Consider the following 22,083-nt stretch of genomic DNA (forward strand, 5'->3'; position numbering starts at 1 on the left):
TAGCTTGCCCCCACCCCCCCCCCCTTAATTCTTGGATTCTAGACATGGAAAATTAAAATAAATATATAATTTTCCATGTCTGTAATCTAGTTAGTGGGCAGTTGTCTTAAATTCATCCCTCCCACAATTGCCACAGAGAAACTAGAGGCAGGGAAAGTAGCAGCTAAGGGGCAGGCAGCTTACACCCCCCTCCCTTTGCAACTGCTCTGGCCCTCTGCCTCTGCCCGGGGCATGGAACCACCCACCTGGGTGAGGTAGTAGTGGCAGCCCCAGACTTTAGCCTGGTTAGGGTCAGGGCTTAAGCTGTAGCAGCTCCACACATCACTCCATGCACCTTTCCCTGTGTTCCCCCTACCCCTACCTGCCCTGTGTCCCTTTCTCTGTGGTCCCCTCCCCTGAACAACACTCCAAGCTCTGTAGCCCCCTCATTCCTTCCATCTCTTCATCTATGCTCTCCCTGCTACCCTTTCCTTGTGCTCCCCATTACACCATGCATCCTTCCCCTAGCACTGTGTATCTTTCCCTGCACTCCCCTCACTCTGCATGTCTCTTTCCCCCAGCCCCTCACCCTGCACTCCTTCCACCCTCATGTACCTCTTGTCTGCTTCATGAACCACCCTGGCCCCATCTGGAACCACAGTAGCTTGCCTGGCCCATAAGCAAATGAAAGACCAGGGTTTCCTCTCCCTGCCCCCCGCATGTTGAATGAGGGTAAACCTCATCTTGGAACCAAGTAAATATGGTATTACTGCATCTAGAAAATATCGGTACTGTGCATAGTGACAGTAATAATGTAATGGTGGAAAGAGGGGGTAGATTTTTTTTCACATATACTACTAAGTAAATAATTTCATTCATTCAACCCTAAATGGAATAAATGTGACCTAAATGGAATTCTACTAAAGTTAACACAAAACTGTAGTATAATAGGACTCAACAGCAGAGCTTTAAAGTCTTTTATGAAGAGATATATAATGAATTAAAACACACTTTTGAGTTCAAAGCACTGCCATTTCGCTCACTACAACATTCTGATAATTCTTAATTTTGAGAAGCACTTACTATGTCTCTGTAAGCCACTAGTTCCTTTAAAAATATATGGAGGAAGAAGGGTCTCAAACTTGCTATGACAGTACAAAAACTTCTTTATTTTTATACTTGTATATGTTTACATGCTGAAATCTTGACATTCAAAACACAATATTTAATTAAAAAAAAAAGTTCTGTATGAGATTAAGCATAGATGTACTATCTACGTAGTTTCAAATGGTATTTTTCACACCTGCTTCATTGGCATATGCCAGTGGTTGTCAACTGGGGGTATGCATATGCCTAGGGGTACTTAGAAAGGTTGTAGGGGGCATGGGGAGGCTCCCACTGCTGCGAGCACCCTGACAGAGTCCCGGGGCGGGGCACATGCCCTCCCAATCTGTGTATGGGGTGGAGTCAGATGTCACTGCCCCTGGCATGTGCTAGCAGCAGAACACTGGCCACCAAATAATAACTACTGGGATTTTAATGTCCCATTATGTGTGTAGTTGAGTACCAGTTGTACTGATTTTTTAGAATAACATTTTATTATTAAGTAAATATTTAAGTTGCAGGAGGGATAGAAGATTAATATGGAAATAAAAATAATACTGTAGATTAAATATATCCTATTGAAGTTCATCATGGTCTTGAAAGGAACCTTTTTGTTTTCATTAGCATTTAATGTTTTTAACTAAGCATTAAATTTTGAAATGTAGAAGAACTTACTGCTTCTTACCACTACAAATCTTGGCCACTTCATAATTATCTTGGAAGAGCTAACTGCTTACATTGTATTTCAGATAAGTAATTACTTGCTTATTTAAAGCGCAATAGTTTGCTTACTATTCAGCCATGTATGAACTAAGGGTTTTTGTTTGTTTTGTGGGAGATGGAAGAAGGGTGTTCAGCACCCTAGTTTTGTGAAGGGACTAATTCTGTTAATTCATGAAACTTTGGATAAATTAGAAGTACATGTACTCCACTTATGCATGTTGAATAAGTACTTAATTCACTAAACTGTATAAAATGTATATAAAATTGTTCCCAATTTTTTTGTCTATTACTTTCAATAAATAACTGTTATCTCCGTATTGGTAAGAGCATAACAGCTTAAGTACATAGGAACTCTTCAGTCCTGCTCTCTAATCTAGGACATATTCATATTCCCTTTTACTGCATAACTGGTTAAATTAACTAGTAGTTTTCAATTTTTAGGCTTTTGAATCAGTCTGGAACTGATGAGGTTAGTGTTTTTCAACCTTGTTAGACTTAAAGCATCCTTTGTTAGACTCAAGGCACCCCTCAAAAATACCACCTCTTAGTTTTCACTCATTTCTTGACTATGGAAAAATATTAGAGTAGTTTTTCTTTTGCAAAGAACTCAAAGACTGTCACAAGTCAAAATGTTTTTGAGGCTGGATTCTTATTTGAAATCTCAGGGTTTATTGTGTGTATGTGTAGGTGTTCTCATACCTAGTACTGCATGGCACCATTAAAAGGATGCTAAGGCATGCCAGGTTGCCATGGAACCCTGGTTGAGAATCACTGGGCTAGGTCCTTTCAGATTCAAGATTGCTATTAGAAATTTAAGGCTCTTGAGAAATAAGGTAATAAACGTTAGTGAGGTGTGAAAAACTTAGTTATTTCTGTATTTAATGAGCATTTTCAACATGGAATTCATGTAAGATAATATTCCGGGTAAGAACATGGCTTTTTTTTAGTCCTAAGGGTGTGCATTTAAATGGAGAATATGGTATCATTAAGTATCTTAATAAAGAATCAATCTTTCTGTTAAAATTAGGTAAGCTGCAGTCTGTTGGAAATAGACTGGGTAATGAAATAGGGGATCTGGGAGGTTAATTTAGGAATACAGCATGGATGCTAAAGATACAACTATGCTCCAAGGCTTAGTATGCATGACCAAGTTTTGCCAGTATAGCTATCTATGTCTGTGCAGATGTGAAAAAAAATCAAACACTAGATGATATAGCTATGTTGACTGCAGCTGTCTTGGCAGACAGTAATAACTGGTGTACTATCAGAAGGGGGCTCTGCTGCCGTAGAGGCAGCAGCCTTATAGACAAACTTTAATATTGTCTTCAAGTATTAAGTGTATTTTGTGATTTTTCATTGTAGACTGAGTGCCTTTGCCCCCTCTCCCCCCCCACCCCCCCAATTATTCCCTGTCCTTGCTTCCCCCCTACCCTTACAGCTAGGTGAAAAAATTCTAATACTTACTCATTTTTGTGATTTTGTTCATGCCATTACAGCTGTTGCTTGTGGTCAGACTGATTCTTTGAATATTTAGAAAGTATGCACTCGAATCTGGATCTCTTTCTGTGAAAAATAGTTGAATTGGGTATGAAACCATTTTTATTTAGAAAATGTATTTTGAAAGCTGCCATTAACTTAATGACCTAAAATTTTCTTATAGGCAGAAGCAAGGCTTGCAGCCAAACGAGCAGCTCGAGCAGAAGCAAGAGATATACGTATGAGGGAACTGGAGAGACAGCAAAAAGAGGTAACATACATTGTGATGCTTTATTATAATATTACACTAAAAATGTTAGTTTCCTTTTAATTATATTTATTTATTTATTTATTTAAATAAACTATTTCTGTTTTTTTCACCATGTGCAGCCCTTTTCCTCATAGCACAGCTATTGCTATTTTTTTTCCTAGAGTATATATTTGGTATCACTGGGTGCATCTACCCATGCATTTTACTGCACAGTAAAGCTTTGTCCTCTATACATGCATGATACTTATGTAGGTGTAGACTACTTTACTGCACAATCGGATGGATAGTCCTGTCAGATGCAAGTACTATTTGATAGTGCTGTAAATTAGTATAATTAAATGCACTTGCAAACAGTGATGTGAGTACAAATTGTACCTGGTCAGCCCAGGCAGCAGGGGGCCATACTCCTGCCTGCTGCCAAGCCACATGGCTCAGGAGCTTCAGGAACCTCATGGCATAAGCAGCTTCTCCACTGCGCAACACAGTGACCCAGAGCCTGGGGCTCACCCCCACCCGGAGATGGCCGCCAGCCCAGGGTGGCAGCTCTGATCTAAATTGCTCCACTTGGGCTCAGTTTGCTGCTGACCTGGGCATACATGTGGATGCTGCACTCAGGAGTAGTTTACTGCGCAGCAATTTCCTGCATTCAGCAATGAATAACTTTCTACATCCATATCTACATCCACATATATGTAGATGTTTGTTTATGTTTGAATTGTGAATTAAAATAAAGAATACTACAGTCAAAAGATCAGTTATTCAGATAGAGCTGTAGTACTGTGTATTTAACATACCATCATAAAACACACCTCTTATAATTGATACATTCCCATACTAAGTGAGAAAATATATTTGGAATGGTTATATCTAATATCTTGATTGAGTTTAATACATTACATATATACAAAGTTGCACAAAAATAGAATAAATAGGCTGAACTAAATATTACCTTTTGAAAATGGCTGTGGTCCTTTTATCTTAAATTATTTTACTTGGGCTTTCTGGAAGCACGCAATAGCGTATTAGTAACATAGAAAAGTCAGACCTTAATTTTTTGTATGGACGAACGTGCTGTATTTAATGTTTTCAGTAAATAAACATTTTAATCTTGAAATACAGCCTTTTTTTTTTTTTTTTTTCAAACGATGAATTAAAATAAAGTACTATTAGTGCCCCCAAATCAATTGATATTTGTTTACAAGTATGGCTTCTTTCTCTGCTGTTTCTGTTGGAGGAATGTATACAAGCTTGGAGAATATTTAACTCAAGGTTAATGGCTGAAATATAAAACTGACAGAACTCAGAACTGTCAGATGTACAGAGAAACTGAACCTAAAGACAAATTAGAGGTGAAAGTAATACATATGATAGTTACTTGTAACAATATTAAAAAGAAATAAAGGAAAAATCTATCATCTCTCTTTGTTTGAACAGTCTGTTTTGAACACTAAGGAGGTTAATTTTTTAAATTTTGTCTTAATTTCAGTATGAAATTAAAAAAAAAATGTTAATGGATTGTATGAAAACTGTAATTCTCTTATTAATATTGGCCAGTATGCTGTGGTGGTACGAAGTCAAATTAAAAATCAAGATGACAGGTTTTTATATTTAGCTTTTATTTTTGTAGTTGTTCTATTCCTGTTTCTGTTCCTGTTTAGTACATTACTGGGTGATGAACTTAAACTGTGCAGGATGCTTACCTGTTTTACATATTGTGAAGTATATCACATTTCCTCTATTCTCTGTATTTTGTAGCTTTCTCATCGCTCTTATGATAAAAAATGGGGGCATATCCAAAAATGGATGGTAGGCCAGGACTGCCTGTTTGTGTGCTGTTTACACTTGACTGAAGAACTAACATAAGTTTGGAGAGAATAATTTACTAATGGTTTGTGAAGTGTACTGCTGCAGCTGTTTCTTGGGTTGCCTGTGAGACCTTTAGAGTTCCTTTGGCTGGAGACCAATTGCAGACTAGAGACTGGTCTGAGACTGCAGACTGGTCTGAGACTAGAGATTGGTGATCCAGGCAAGCCCCCGCTGTGCTGCAACTTTGTCCCCAGACAGCACCCAGGACAGGGCTGCCTTGAAGTTGGTCCCTACAGAACTCCCTCAACTCCCCATTGGGTGGTCTGTCAGGGGGTCATCTGCTCTCCCTGCCTGCCTTTGGATATCAGAGCACCATGGGAAAGTGGGGTCTCTTGGACCTGACCACACATTAAATTTATCTTGGAAACATGCAAAGTTTGCTATTTGAAACAGCAAATATTTTTCATATATTTTTGTGGTGAATTGGCATTTTTTAAGCATTCCAGACATCACAAGTGTGTGGCCAGTTGCCTTTTGTAGTGCTAGAACAGCTGATATGGCAGGACATCAGTGTTTTAACACTATGGATTCATATTTGAAATCTTTAAATTCATCTTGAAAATCATGTGTTTGCACACCTAACATTGCTAATACTGCATGGCACCCTGCAGCTTCTTTATCTCATCACTGTTGGGTGATGTGGCACTCTGGGTTGAGAAGAGCTCATCTAGGCCTTTACTGTGACGTAATGTCTGATTTTGAAGGCAGTTTTAGATTTTTTTCACAGATGAAAGACTGGAGTAGGCAAGACACTTTAAAGGTTTTTTTTGTTGTTGTTTTTTGTTATGGGAATTGTAGATTTAGTGTAAAGTTTTATATGAAAGGCTAAAATTTAAGAAATTGTTTCAAAATATGTTTCCTGTGAGGTAATGAACTTGAGTGACACCTTTTTATTGGACCAACTGTATAGTTGGGATAAAATTAGACAACCTTTTGACTACAAAAGTTTTTTAATCAAGTTCTTTCCTACAACATTTTTTGCTGGAATGGTTCTTAGCAGTTTAAGGAATAGTATGACTTATTTTAAATTTTAGTATTTTTTTATATTTTTCTCTGAGGTTCTTCCCCTTCCCCCTATCCTTTGGTTGAAGAAAGTATATGCACGGTTTGCAAATGAGCCATTCTTTGAGAAACTTTGGGCACATATACACGTGCAGCGAGGCTGCACCAACATGCTATAATTACAGGACGTTGGAGCAGACTCAGTCGTGATAATTACCACCCTTTGTTTCTATAATGGAGAAGGAAGAATGAGCCTGAAAACTGTAGAAGTAAAACAATTTTCAGTATCTACAACTATGCTTTTAGGGGGTTAGGAGCCTTCTATATGTAAAATGCATAACTATGTAGAATAATTTTACACTTTAACTTTCTACTGCTGGTAATAATCATAATTACTATTAGCGACAATGAAACACAAAATCTTGTATTAGAACTAAAGCAACTTTTTAATTCAGTTTTTTTTGTCATTTTGCTAGAATTTTTCTAGTATCTAATTCCAAGATTTCTTATGTTTTGAATTTTTAACTAATGAGAGTTGCATATATTCTGCTATATTTATTTCTAGACAATGTCATTTTTCTGTACTGCTAGCAAAGATTGTTGAATAATGACCTTTAAGGAATAATACATCATATCAATTGTACTTTTCTTTTAATGATATGCAGTGGTAGACACCAGACAACGAACTTCCACACTTCGATGTGTCTTGAATGGATTTGCTTGCTTCAGGTTTTTTCCCCCCGTTGCCCAGATACATCTTTGAGTAGACAGCATAACTGCATGTTGCTGTCTTTGCTTGCTTTTCACTGTCCCATCATTTTCATTAAATAATTATATATTTCTTCTTTCTCAGGAAGATTCAGAAAGGGCCAGGTATTCTCACCGGTCCAGTCAACATTCATATCTGGTTCGTGCTAACCTGTTATTTTTTGCTCTCATCTTACCTTTCTGTCTTTATCTTTAATATTTCACTTTTTGATTTGATTTCATTCTGTTAGGAAGTGGATGACGTAGTATCTTCCCAAAATATTGGCAGTCATAGAGTTAGTACTTGGGTTCAGTGTAGTATCAAAGTTCATGCAGGCTATCTATTTAATCAGTACTGAGATAGTCAAAATACCAAAGTAGACGCTGTGTTTTTGTATAAAAAATTGTCTGAATCTAAATTTGTTTTATTTGAGAAGCTAGTGTTTTCAATATAATACTAAATGGTTACTTGTGTAATTTAATTGTGTAATATAACATCACAAGTTTGGAAATAGGCTGCAGATTATATGTAGTTCAAAACTTGATCATGTAGAAGAATTTTACTTCTCTTTAGCAACAAATTAAAAATGGCACATACTCTGTTTTAGCTCTTTAGCATATATTTTAAAACTGGGAATTTTTTAAAAATCAGATTGTCATTGTGCTACTTTTGTGAGAAGAATATCTAAGGCTTAAGTGCTGAGAAATAGCTGAATAATGTGTATATTTCTATAGTAAGACATTTCAGGCTGTGTGCATTGAGGTAAAAAAATGCTCTTAGTCTTTTGTTGTTTTTAAAGGTATACACCATGTCTTTGAGAGTGGTGTTTTGGTAGGTGGAAACTAATCTCTTTTATCCTCTTCTCTTCCATATTCTTCTTTGTCTTCTAGTTTCCTTCCCCTTCCTTTTTTTCATTCATTCTTTCAATTCTTCCAGTTTCTTTTCTGCACTCATTTTTCTCTCTACCCTGTCAGTTGCTTCCTCCTCTCTAATCCTCTCATCACTTCTTTCTTTTCAAATCCAGTTTTCTCTTTTAGTTTTTCCCTTTTCCTTCTCTATCCCTCTCATACTTAAGAGTGTTGTGGGGAGCTCTCCATGCTGTTTTTGCGCTCTTGTGGAAGCAGGGAATTGTTTCTTAAGTTGCCATGCTCACTCCTTGGCTAGGGACAGAAGTTACACATAAATTGGTTTAAGTGATCAGAAACTGGTTTAAACCTGTAACAGAATAGAAGTTCAGTGCACATAAACTGCTTTTAAAATGGCCAAAACCGGTTGAAGATGAACCTGTATCAGACTTAACTGATTTAGGTCAAACTGGTTTACGGAACTTCTGTCCCAGATCCCTTTCTGGTTCAAGTTAACTTGTAGTCCCCCAGCATCCCAGGATGCTTTGCAGCCCTGGGTTATACTGTCTACTCCAGCGGAGCAGGGACTACCTCACCCCTCTACTCCTTAGTCTGCTTCTGGCCTGCATCCATCAGCCCATAGGGATGGGGGAGGCAGGGGAACAGACCCTCAGACCCCCTTAACCAGGGTCTACACAGCACATGGGGGAAGGGAAAGCCCTACCCTTGGCAGCCCTCCCCCTTATCCTTCCCAGCTGCTGATTGCTTTAGCTGCTACCACAGGAGGGAGGGAGAAGTCCTTGGGGCTGGGTGCCTGCCCATGCAGCCTCCCCACGCAGTAGAGGGAAATTATTTTGCTCCTCCACAGCCAGTTTTGCTCAAGCTGCTGTTAGTCTGAGGCAAAACTTTTTGCAGGGGAGTGGAAGAATTTTCCTCCAGTCCCTGAGGCTGCCCTGCGCTGTCCCTGGGACTTGCAGCAGCTAAGGCAAGCAGCCCTGGAGTTCGGGAGAGGAAGAGTTCCCCTGTGCTGCCTGGGGCTAGGGACCCTGGGGTAGGGGGAAGCCCCCCGAGGGAGGGACTCCCTGATGCCCCCCATGCTGGGCTGCAAGTTTTTGTACACAGTCAAGCCTTTACCTTTCTCTAAAAATGCAACGTTTCAAGAAGTTAAATGAATAAAAGATATCGAACAGCAAGAATGCACTTTTTGTAGAAAATAACAATTAAATGAAAGCTTCCTGACCAGTGATTTAAATCATGATTTAAATCAAACCCATGGTGGAGTCCTCTGACCAGGTTGAAATTGGTAGGAGCTGGCTTGGGCTGTAGCCCTTCTCAGACTCCACTGCAAACCTCTTAACCTCGCCCCCCACCTCTGCCCTACCACACACTTGTAAACAGAGGCACTCAGGATAGTTCCATATGTGTGGCTCTGAGTGCTTACACAAGTTACATTTTTTGTATGATAAGGCCCCTGAAAGCACACTACAGCAGTGATGTAACACATATTTGCGGCTGCAGGGTGCTTTTAAAATGGCCTGTCATATGAAAAATTAACCCTTGTTAAATCAGCTATTAGCTGAAGGCTCTCCAGAGCAAAATGCCTTGGTGAACTTCTGTTCAGGTTCCCTGCAAGGGTTAATTTCCACCTGCGGGCAATTTCCACCTGCATCCCATGTGCTCTTGCAGGGTTGGGCTGGTGCTTGTGCTGGTGAGCACCAGCCTCGCCCTCTCCTTGGCCCAGCTCCAGGTGTGGCAGAGCCAAGTAGACAGCTGCATGCTGCTGCTGTCAAGAGGCTCGGGCAGGGGGTGAGGGAAGGTGGGGGGTGAGACTGGGGAGAGGAGCAGCTTGGCAGCCTCCTATGAGGTTGCTGGAGTGCTCTCTCCTGCTGGCTGGGGCAGGTTCAGGCAGGCTGCAGCCCCCTGCAACAGGTGACTGCCTGTTGGGTTCAGTGGCATTCTGACTCATGGAACTAAATGTCTGTAGGCACCCTCTGTTTCTGGGAGGAGCATGGGTGAGGGTGGTACAGGAAACGGTACAACCCAAGCCAACTTCTGCCTGCTTTAGGCTGATCAGAAGGCCTTAATAGAGGAGGTGGAGGTGCAAGTGCATGTGGCACAGCCCTTCCTGGACTAGCAGTGCAGCAGGTGCAAAGGGCATTTTTTATCTGGAGAAGGCAGCACCAGTTTTGGCTCTCAACTGGAGTGTACTGCCACATTCAAAAAAGTGATTGTTGTGTGTGAACGAGTTGAGAGCAATTCAAATACAGCAAAAAGGCTCCAAGTTTAACACTTCTTCATCCAGTGTTAGACTTGGAGGTTTTTTGCTGCTTTTGAATTGTTCTCAGCTCTTTCATACATAATAATTAGAATGTACCAGTTGCTGCCATTTTGAAACATTTTCCTTTTGAAAGGGCTCTAAGTATCTTGTGTCCACAGCCACAGGATAGCAAGTGAGGTGGTTGCTAACTGTTCTTTTTAGCGTATACCCGTGTCTTTGTTATACTGTCATTCTGGTGCCTGAATATAATTTCTTATACTTCTTGGTTTGCATTGAGTGTATATATTCCAATTTAGTTTACATATTTGTGATCCATAATCTTTTACAATTTTATTCTTAAGACCTCATCTTTGGATGCCACTGGGTCACACAGAAGCAGAACAAGTGCTTCCCAAAGGAGAGATCACGGGGTGTGTAACCTAGAGATGAGCATATGCTAGTTTGTTTGTGTGATTTTTACATTTTGTGTGCTCCTTAATCAAAAGCTGTGATTGCAGATAGAATAATTTGTTTATTGGAGGATAATATTTAGTGTATCGTGATTGTAGAAGTTGCATATTATAGTAGCGCAGCATTTTCCATGGATATGATCTGGTCCATGGCTCCAGCCATATGCTCTGGATCAACCCCACTGCTTGGACCCTGGGCCTGCTGCTTAGCCCAGGGCCCATGCCTGCCAGATTTGGTCTATTGCTAAGGCCTCCACACGTGTACCAGATTGGGCCTACTTGCCAGAGCCATTTCATCTACCTGGCTGGCTTAGCAATGGCTCTTCCCAGAGCCATTTCATTTGATGGCTGGGGAATAGTGGCAACATTAATTGCCACTGATCCCCCTACTGCCAAGTTTATGGACATGCAGGGAGCCCCATGGATCAGAGGTTAAGCATGACTGTGCTAAGAAATCTGGTACTCAAGAGTTTTGGTTTGAATCGGGAAGTAAATTGGGTGTGCTGTTGTGGGGAAAGGTCATGTTTGAAAATGTCCATTTCCAAACTCCCCCTTAAAACAAAAATGAGGCAAGTTGTTGTTGAAAACCATTTCAGTTTGCATTCATTGATACAAATGTTGGCAGGCGACTTTTTTCCTCCTCCCAGCGAGTATCACTAAATTTATCTATAAGCCAGGCTGAAATATAAAAGACTTTTACCTCTTAACTGAATTTTCTGGAATACTTTTTTTTTTCTAGCATAGATGATTTGCCTGCATATGTTTTATATGAGTATTTAAATACTTTATGAAGTTGTTGATTTCTTTAATACATTTTGATCTGAATGTAGAGGTATGAAAACAGTTTCCTGGGTTGGATTTTGTTTCCATCTTCTGGAAGGAATATTTGCCTATCCAGATCTTGCTTATATACACATATTACAGTTGTGTAATTACCACTAAATTTGCCTGAAACCCAATTTAAATTGGTGCAGAGGTCTATGAAGAGGCACTTTTATCATATATGTCAGCTAAATTTGTAAGTGTACTGATGCAAACTAAAGCATGTAAACCAGATTTAAATCAAATTGAGATTGTACACACAGGGTTTTTCATCAGTTAAACTATACCTATTTAAGATTTAAAATCTTTTAGCTAAACTAATATAAGATAAAGGAAGATCCAGACCTTAAGCTTCAGAAGAAGAATATTTGGGAAAGCCTAATTAAGTAGAAAGAAGAAAAAAAGTTATCTTTCTCTCAGCAATCAATGTCTTGCTGAAAAAGACTGCCAGCTTAGGCCTCCAGTTGTGCTTATTAGCACAGTGGATAAACAGGTTCTGGAACAAATTTTCTTTCTGCTTTACATTTCAGAAAAGGTAGACTTAAACTGATATCACACTGCTCAGCAGATCTGCTGCCCATGAAAAATAGCAATCTCTATCTGTCTGTTTTATTTGCAAAAACAATAATTTTTTTCATTACCTTTAATTCCTACTAGCCGTGGGGAGCCAACAGCAAATAGAAGAGGGACCTGGATGCTGTTACAGTTCTTACATTGCCAACAGATAGACAACATCCATTATGAAAAATGTTTTATGCAGCAAGAGTTCCATTGCTACTATAAATCAGCACTTATCAGAAAATTGGTTGTATTAGTTAAGTGATATCAGTCTAAATGAAAAGTCCATTCGCCCCATGCCACCCAAAACCTTTATAGAGGCAGCATACCATTCCTTACCAGGTGAACTTTGTTGTATTTATTAGACTGATTTTTTTTTTTAAATTAATTTCTTTGGGTTCTATATAAATATTAAAATAGCTTAGAATTTTTCTATTTTGATTTCTTGTTTTTAATTCTCAAATTGATTTCTATCTTTGCTTACTGTACATTAGTATGAAGGCTTGAAGGCTCGATCTACAAGTTACTCTCTCTCAGTATGTAGATAATATGCATGCCTGCATGAAGATTACTTTTATTTTATTTTTTTTAAAGATGCGATTACACTGACTTTGGTGGAACATTAAAAAATGAGATCGCTAACTTGATTTTACCTTCTTGTGTTTCCAGAGTTATTTGTACTCACAGTCTAACTCGAGGAAAAGTATATGTGTAATTTTATAAAAACCAAAAGAAAACAAAGAAAAACCTCCCAATGCAGTTAAATATAAAATATAAATACTGTGTTTCTGTATTTTCTTGCATGCAACACATTCCCAAAATAAAACATGCACCTTGTTTTTTTGTAAGGTAGAATGTAGATTTATTTCTCCCCTACCTCCCAGGGTCAGGGCCTGTTGTCTGACAGTGTCCAGGAATTGTGTCCCTAGGAGGCCATTTAGATGAGGCAACTGGCATCGGGAACTTCCAGGTGCTAGCTGCCTCTCTAGACCATCTCCTGGAGGCTACACTTCTTGGACACTGTTTCTGGGAGGACTTACTCTGTCATGCAGGGTTAGGCTCCAGATCCTTGCAAGAGCAATAGCAAGACTGTTAATTCTTACTCTAAGTAGTTCTTTTTATAAATTCCTGTAAATTAAGAGTTGTTTCCACATCATAAGCCTCATCAAGATACTACCAGCAGCTGCTCACTTGCTGCTTCAGGCACAATCTATGGTACTCAGCCAACAGCTGACAACTCTGCCACCTTGGCAGCTGCATGGCATGCACGGTGTCTCCACATGTGCTTCTTCTGCAGCAAAGAAAACATCTTCTCTTCTTAAAACATGCCAAAATTTGGGGGACTGACTTTTGGGGGGAAAGTTGCATGTTGTATGTGAGACAGTACAGTACTAACAACTTTCCTGATCTTATAAATTTTCAAGTAGACAGAACTTTCTGCTCACAGTGGCTGTTTCTGGGGTTATTAAAACAGTAAAGTTATTTGGCAGCTTACCTATGCAAGGGCTCCAAAAATTGCTTGCTTCAGAATTGTTTGTAATGGTGAGGAATTTGTGTAATCATAGGTAGGTGTAGAGAAGCAAATAGAAATGTTTTGTTTTGATTAAATGATTACATTTCATAAATAAAATAGGAAATAAATAGTCTTGTCTCTTCTTCCTCAGGAGAGGTCTAACTACAGAGTGTCACTGAGAGTCTGCTGTGTAGGAAACAAGGAAATATCATTAGTCTGTTTAGAGAAAGTGCACACTTCGCATGATATAGAGCAGAAATGGGCAATTATTTGGCTTTTGGGCCACTTCAAGACTGGGTGAGCTGTCCGGGGGGGGGGGGGGGGGGGGGGGGGAGTGCATCCCCCTGGTTGAGCACGCTCTGCTTGTGTGGATCCTGGCCAGTCTCCATGGAGACCCTGCCTGGCCACTCTATCCAGCACCTCTGGCAGTGGTGCGGGCAGGCCTTATTTCTTACACAGCATACTCTCAAGCAGTGGGGCTGGGTCCAGTGGCAGTGGAGACACTAGTGGTGGCAGCTGGAAGGAGCCGCTGCCAGAAAGCGGAGTCCGGCCACTGCACTGCCCCTATGCCACTGTGCACCCAGGGGCAGTGGGACCGGCCACATGCTCCATGGCCCGGACTGTCTCTTGTGCCTGGGCCAGGTAGGGCTGAGGGACCCACTGTGGGCTGGATAAACTCCCTTGGCATATTTGCCCCCTGATATAGAGCCTAGCTCTGTCAGAAGTTTCAGTTTTTTGCTACAAAGATTTGTGACTAGTGTTGTATGCAACCTACCTGCAATAACTTCCTACCTGCCATGCTTACAAAAATCGTAAATGATTGTTGAGAAGCTCTGTTGTTTGGGAATGACTTCTCCAAGAAGGATTTCTTCCATTCCTTGGTGTACAGCCTGACTGCTTAGGCAATACACTGCATATAAGAGGTGGCTTTAGGTAGTTTGTGCTTTGATTTAGGATCTCTTTAGATTTTTTTAAAGCTGTTTTTTAGTTTTCAAAGCCACTAGGACTAGAAATTTTTATTTAAATAATTAATGTAATATTCTTCAGAAGCTTAAGTGGCTATGTATGTGATGGTGCCTCTCAAGACCTACTTGTAAGCATATTCATCAAGGATTTGTGTGAGTCCACTTATGAAGCCACACAGGCTTCAGACATTTTTTTTTCTCTATAGGAGACCTGTAAATTCCTTAAATGACTTTTTTTAAGCTGGTATGATATCTGAGTAGGTTGAATATAGAGGAAATGACATTCTTTTTTAACTTCTAAGCAATTTTTATTATTGTTTTGCTTGTTTTGTGTGAGCCACATTGAGTTTTTGTCTTTTGCTACTTTTTATTATTGTATTTTTCCTGTAGTGTAGCAGTCAGCAGCCTTGTTAAGCTGCAGGCCAAAGTAACCCGGTTGGGTTGGAGGCAGGTAGGTGATAGCACAGGGAAAGTGCCTACTGCAGCTGCCAAAACCCCAGGCTGCCGAAGTCCCAAATCCATGGGCCAGATCAAATGGCTCCATGGCCTATAAGTTGCTGATCCCTACTGTAGCCAAATTATAGTGACTCTGTTTTTTTGGAGTTTACTGATATCAGTCTCTTGCTTCTTTGTCTGGCCCAAATCCCATATCTCTTACTAGGTGGGTCACTATTTTCTATGGCTTTGCTTCTCAACAACGCATGAGTATCCAAAATTTGCATACGTAATTTGAATGTACTCTGGTGATGTTCAAAATTCTGTTTGTAACTTTCTAAATTTTTACTCTTAGACTCATGCTTACAGCGTCTTCCATGGTAGAAAGAAGGAATATTCTTATTCCCACAAAGATCTGTTGGTTAGTTCTTTAATGCAATATATATATATTACGCAAGTATTGTATTTATTATACTTATTACATACAGGTATGTATTATTTAATATACCAAGTGTCCTTATTCCAGTATATGTTTAGGATATTGACTATGCATGTCTTTGTGTACAGTAATATCTGGTTGATTTTATTTGAGTTTTTGCGTCAGATTCTCATCTGAATTATATGCATGCAACTCTGTTCATGTCAGCGGATTATATAAATGTAACTCAGAGTAGAACTTAAATCGTAAACCATTGAGAAGTCTTTACTGGTTTTTGGAAATATTTGTAGTAGTGAGACTTCCGTGGATAAACATCCCTTCCCTCTACATTATTTTGTCAAGACAGTAATTGTTACTGCTTGCTCTTCTAAACTGCCTGCTCCCACCAGTGATTTTTTTTTTTTTTTTTTAAATTCAGTTGAGAAATAAACCGGTTAAGTTTGTTATAAATGTGTGATACCATTCCAGCGATACATTGCCAAAGATATGGGGATTATTATAATTTCCAGAATACAGTTGTGAAAGGTAAAGTGTGTGGTTAAAACCAGATGTGCTTGACATAAACAAGAAATCTGTAATTTTGAATGATTTTTAGGATGACATTTTCAAAAGGGCTTGATACTGATAACCCAATTAATTTAGAGGGAAAGGGGTAGGCTTAGTGTTGAGTGCCTTTATGAAAGAATCCCACCTGAAATCTGTGCATTTAGCATTCATTATTTGTACTGAAATGTCTTCCTATTTTTGACACTATAGCTATTCCCACATTTCAAAACAATAATCTTAGGAAAAAATCCATGGTTTTGTTTCCATTCCCAACACTAGTCTTCAAAATAAATAAAACTGAAATCTTCAAACATATATACAGCGCTGATCCTTATTCCTTTGGGAAATTCTATTGATCCTACTGGAAGAAAGGAACAGTGGGTTTTTTGGTCTCCCTGTCTATATATGTGTGTGAATAGAAAGAGAAATTTCCTAATTGAGGACAGTAAAGTCTATAACTTTATAAAACCAGTTGTGTAATCATACTGAAAGTCTGTTCGTTCTTCCACAAAGTATAGCATTGGGATACACAGTAAGCCTCTGATCCAGCAAATAGGTGTAACCTATTTAATTTCCTTATTTTACAAGTTATTTTGCTCTCTTCTATAAGTTGCCCCAAGCCTTTGACAGGAAAAAATGGCATATAACGTAATAAATAAATATCCATTAAAATGTATCCTGCTTTGATGTTCTGCCTCTACAGATTATCCAATGGAAAATGATTCAGCTAAGAAGTGTAAATATTCCTATTTATTGTTATTCAGCTTTGATAAGTTTTGAAGTAATAATGCAAGGTTTTTGAAGTCCTTTATCAATTTTGTAGTGGAACAAACCAGTCAATATTTCCATATTTGGCTGTATGAAGCATTTAAAGAAACAGTACCATAGCAAATGCTGACATATTTACAGAATGTCAATCTGATTTTAATGCCGCCTTTTCTTCAGAAAATTGCAACAATTTTGAGGCCTTTCCATAATGAAATGTAGGACAGTGTTCTGTCTGTTGATGCATGTGAAAATGGTTGGGCAATTTTCTGACAGAGTTTTTGTTTGTATATGTATTCTTTTTTTTCTTTTTTCTCTTTCTTTTACAGAGTGGACTTTACCATGATCAAAGAAATTATAGCAGCCTTAGACATAGCAAACCTGCTTCTTCCTACCATACTCGGGTCTGTCTGTAGTTTGGTTTCAGCCTGTCCTATTCAGCTTGTTCCACCATTCCCTACCCCCTCTAGGAGGCTACTGAATGATTAAAAACTGACATTTAGTACAATTGTAAACATTTGTCTAGTTAACATTCCTATACAGCCTTCCATTAAGAAGTTGCATAAATAACACTGAAGTGCTTCTGTGCATCCTGCACGTATAGTGACAGATTTAAAGAGAATTTACAAATTATTATGTTTTTCCCCTAAGACTTAATATCTACTTCTTAACTTATGCATCCTATTTTAAGAAGTCTAGAAGAAGGTAATTACTCTCAATTTATAATTTTCAGCAATCCCAGGATGTTGCAGTAGCTTTGATAGTGAGAAGCTATTTGATGTTTGCAATAACAACTGAAAATTTTGAGTAGATATATTATATTAGGTGTATAACATTTGGCCTTCAATATAGTTCATGATTAAAATGAATTTTCATGCCTGTGAAAAGCATGGATTAAAAAACTGGATTAAAAAAACTCCTGTCTATAAAGTAACTTTCCTTGTCTTGCTTCTTGTACATGCTTCACCAAAAAGAAACAAAAATTGCTTAGCTTTCCATCCTTCTGTCCTTGGTCTGTTTGAGACCTGCAGCAAGGAGAGATATCACTTTAACTAACTTGGTACATGTGCACTAGTTTTTTATGAACTCTTGGAAACATTAGGCTTGGAAACCTGGTTATTTTTTAATAGGTTGTCTTTTTTGACCCAGTCTTTTCTTAACACTATAAAATATAAATTAGTAGGAATTTTTTGAGTGGCTTCTTTTTTCTTCCCCAACCTTCTCCCATCTTGAAAAACAGAAATTACTAACTTGTCCTTTAAACCTGATAAATCTCTCAAGATTTGACACTTATTTAGAAACAGGATTCTGAAATGATCCATGTTTTTTCCACATATACCACCCAGTATGTAGCATGGGGGTCTCTATCACAGGTTTGGGCTCCATTGGCTAAGGACAGATATTACACATAAACCAGTTTAAGTGATCAGAAACTGGTTTAAACTTGTAACAGAACAGATATTTAGTGCACATAAACCAATTTCAAAATGGCTGAAAGTGGTTTGAAATAAACCTGGTTGAATGTAGTATCAGATTTAACTGATTTGGGTCAAACCAGTTTATGCAATGTCTGTCCCAGACCCTTTGCTAGTTTAAGCTAAACCAGAGTCTCTCAGCATCCTGACATGCTCTCTGGGCTGGGTGGGGCTCTCTGCTTCAGAGCAGGGCTGGCCCCTCCCCTCCACTCCCTGGCCCCCCCCGCTTAAGCAGAGATCCTTCCTCCTCTCTCCCACATCACGAACTGTAGCCAGCATGTGGTATGCTAGCTAAAGTTGTGCAAGGCAGATAGGACAGTGTCTGTTTAGGGCTTTTTGGAGGTAATCAACAGCTCAGATGGTAATGTTCTTCCATTTCTTCCTTTGGAAAAATGCTGTTTAAGAAGAGCTTGTAATGTGTGAGGCTTTGTTTTTTGATGGGGTGTTAAATGCTGATAGCAAAGCTGATAAATGGTCTGTTATCAAGGGGGTGGACCTCTCCCTAATCACAGCGTACTGCCAGGGCCTGGCCACGCCCCCTCAGCTCAGCCCTGGGGAAGGGAGGGCTGCTTTATTGCCCCCAGATTCTACGCTGAGCCACTGCAGACATGTGCCTGCATGTCTGGGATGCCTGTCCGGTTACAAAACTGATTTAGCCTAGCCAGGTTAGACTAACCTGCAAAGATTTAATCAATTCAGGCTCAGGCTTCCTGAATTCCTGTCCCTAGTCATTAAGTGCAGCGTTCTCTGAGTTAATCTAGTCCTTTTTTAAACCCTTTTATGTCACTTTTTTTTTTTTTAAATGATAGCAGTTTTTTTTAACAATCGTGTTTTAGGCTGCCATTTTCAAGAGCTATGATTTCTTTAAAAATTTAATTTAAAATTCTAATTGTTTACCTGTGTGTAAATACCTAGAACTTCATTGAAAAAAAATAAAACAATTCTTACTTTTATTGTACTGCAACCAAAAGAATTTCTTATTTTTTTCCATCACAGTCCTCTTCTTTATACAGTGATCCTGTGGCAACTACTAAGAGTTACAGGGTTAGTATAGTGTGAAATAATTGTGTGGCTAACTTTTGATGTATTCGTAGTTTTTAGGTTTGTTTCATTAAACAAATTAAACTTTCCTCTGTAGGTATCTACTACTGTAAACACTGGTTTGATAAGAAGTACCAGTTTGGTTCGTAAGCACTATTTGCATGGTTGCCTTAATTTTGCATTCATATGCGGCTGGAAAGTAACATATATGCAGTTTTCCCATATTTTTAGATAAAATTTGCATGGCCCAGATAATAGTAAATGTACAAGAATATATAATCCAAAGAAATCTTTTCAAATTGTACTAGTCATTTCCCCCTGACCCCACTCTCTTGTTCCCCTCCGCTCTGTCTTTATTAGAGGAAAACAAGGCAGGTGGCTTTTCTTTGCGTGTATGTGTGTGTGCACCCCTCCTCCCCTTTTGGATATATCACAGTTATAAAATCTGGTCTGCCCTTGTTTTGCTGGAGGATTTCCAGGAGATGGTAAAAGGGATGTGTGGCTCTGTTGAACAAAGCTGCTTTTATCCAAATTTTAATTAGTCATCCAAGCAAAAATGTGTGGTGCTATTTGTTTTTTAAGTAGCACTTAGACAAAATCCATTCTTTTCCAACAAGGTAGCATTCACTTTTGACTTTGATATCACCATTTCATTGGGTCCACAATTCTGTTTAATATCTTTTAATTATTGTTTCTGTTGCTTCAGTCGTGAACACTTTCCATAAATCACTTAGCCTAGATACATTATATGGGATCTTAATCTGATCTTGGTTACACATTTACCTCTTCCAGACTTCACCTAGCCAGAAGTACAAAACAAAAAAATCCTAAATATGAAAATCAGTCTTGGATTACTTTTTTTTTGTCTTATGCATGTTACATGCTCCTCTGAATGATGAGTTTGCTTTAAAAGTTTGGCTCCTGGCAGTGTTGGAACTTGGTTTGTAAGATGTCTGTATATACTTGGTGCTTAAAGAATTTTAACTTTGATGGATTCCCTTGAAATAACAATTACCAAAATGTAGGTATTATCATGTGGAATCCATTTATATTTAGGGATTTTATACCTATCCATAAAGATTATGTTAAAGAACGTTAGCTTGACATTAAAGTTGGACTTGGTAAAGACAGACCGTCAGGCAAGAGTCAGTATCCCTGACTTAGAAAATCTGATGAATCCTTATTGAAAAAATCTTCAGGAGAAAAGCACTGACTTGCAGAAATCAAGAAATGTCCTTGAAGTGTTTTCTAGTAACAAGACTCCATATTTAGATTTAGTAGTAGTTTAAAAGAAATTCACGTAACCTAATGTGGGTAGAAAGGTATCCACAAAAATGGTTAATTTCTTTAAAACTGTAAAGAAAGTAGTTTTATTCAAACAAGCAAAGAAAAAATATCACTTGCTTCTTCCTGAAATGTTATACTTGTTCCTGCTACATGTAATAATGAAGTGAAAGATTAGAGAATTAAAAAAAAATTATAACAAGTATCAGGTTTGATTAGTTAGGCCCCATGTTACCATTATTATTATTATTGATGATGATGATAATTTTCCACCAAAAATCGACTGGTAGATTTAGGTAAATTTATGAGATTTCTACTTGGAGAGAGAAAATTTCCTGAATGGTAGGAGAAAATAATATGTAAAGGAAATATAAATTTGCCTAGTCCCTCCCTTCAAAAAGTATAGTCTTCAGAGAAAGATGCATGAAAAATATAATTTTGTTAAAGGTGATTGTGTAGTAGAATCATTACAGTGCATGAAATGATAACATTTTAATTACTGTTGACACTGTAAATATAAACAGTATTCTATTCCCTGTTTCCCAGGCATCATTATGTGGTGATGGATTATATAGCTCATATAGTTCTCGTACTGTAAGTCTAAATGGTTTCTTGTTTTCTTTTTTAAAACTTGCTTTATGAAAATATGTAGTTGATAATTATAAAAACTTTTTCTTTATAACTTTATCTGTAGCCATCTGAATACAGTTATTACTCTTCAAGAGCAAGCTCAACTCGAAGTAGTCCTGTGGTGAGATCTCATTTTGCATGTTTGCAGTATAATTGTGTTACTCTAATACACAGTCATCTTGATGAGCGTTTGCAATGTAGATTTATTCTTTAGACTAACACATGAGCTGTAAATTTCCATTATTGCTTCAGAAAAATTAATGCACGTCCGATATAAAATTCTAATATAAGCAATGAAGTTTGAAGTAACTGTGTAGAACTAAGATTTAATTGAAGAATGTTTATCTTTCTTTTAATTTGTTAGAAAATGATACGTAAAATACTGTCTGTATTACAAGAGACTATTCCAAAAATTTAAAGTGAAGACATAAACTTATGATGCATTTTATACTGATGTCATAGGAAAGACCAGGAAACTGTCAGAATCATTCCCACCTCTGCGTGGAGTACATGACGCAAGACAAAGAGCAGTGACATGTTTTGGTTGTCTGCCTCTGATGAAAAGTACCTGGCCCATCTCACTGGCTATCAGTATTAAAGATTGAGAGAGAGGCTACATACAGATGTTCAGTTTCTCTTGGGAAAGTTGCTGCTCTCCAGTGAGAAACAATAAGAATACAGATGCTCAGGATTTTCCTCTCAGAGAAAAAATAGCCTCTCCAAGAGAAAAATATCCTGGGAACAATGAGGGTTGAAACACTCTGTTTCTCCTAGGAGAACGAATGTCTGTACACGTTCTCTTCTGAGAAAATCCATTGAACCAGTCCTCCAGCATCCTAGAGTGCTTTGCTCCTGCCTTGTTCTATCCC

At 38.4% G+C, this 22,083-nt stretch overlaps 1 protein-coding gene across 23 annotated transcripts in view; it reads left to right on the plus strand.

The window, feature by feature from the left end:
- LRRFIP2 (LRR binding FLII interacting protein 2) overlaps window positions 1–22,083 on the plus strand; it is an 86,312-nt gene that overhangs the window by 24,891 nt on the left and 39,338 nt on the right. For 6 of the 23 annotated variants that reach the window (XM_025216488.1, XM_025216495.1, XM_025216499.1 and 3 more), the window contains exons 3-14: window positions 3,467–3,553; window positions 5,309–5,359; window positions 7,275–7,328; window positions 10,634–10,702; window positions 12,616–12,657; window positions 15,390–15,455; window positions 16,723–16,755; window positions 17,114–17,188; window positions 19,256–19,303; window positions 19,398–19,442; window positions 21,131–21,178; window positions 21,279–21,335. In XM_025216488.1, coding sequence (XP_025072273.1) covers window positions 3,467–3,553; window positions 5,309–5,359; window positions 7,275–7,328; window positions 10,634–10,702; window positions 12,616–12,657; window positions 15,390–15,455; window positions 16,723–16,755; window positions 17,114–17,188; window positions 19,256–19,303; window positions 19,398–19,442; window positions 21,131–21,178; window positions 21,279–21,335 — 675 coding nt within the window. The remainder of the gene's footprint in view (window positions 1–3,466; window positions 3,554–5,308; window positions 5,360–7,274; window positions 7,329–10,633; window positions 10,703–12,615; window positions 12,658–15,389; window positions 15,456–16,722; window positions 16,756–17,113; window positions 17,189–19,255; window positions 19,304–19,397; window positions 19,443–21,130; window positions 21,179–21,278; window positions 21,336–22,083) is intronic. The other 17 variants (XM_025216502.1, XM_025216504.1, XM_025216501.1 and 14 more) reach the window with 11 other exon arrangements.

Source organism: Alligator sinensis, unplaced genomic scaffold, assembly GCF_000455745.1.
Source record: "Alligator sinensis unplaced genomic scaffold, ASM45574v1 scaffold763_1, whole genome shotgun sequence".
NCBI classification, from domain to species: Eukaryota; Metazoa; Chordata; order Crocodylia; family Alligatoridae; genus Alligator; species Alligator sinensis.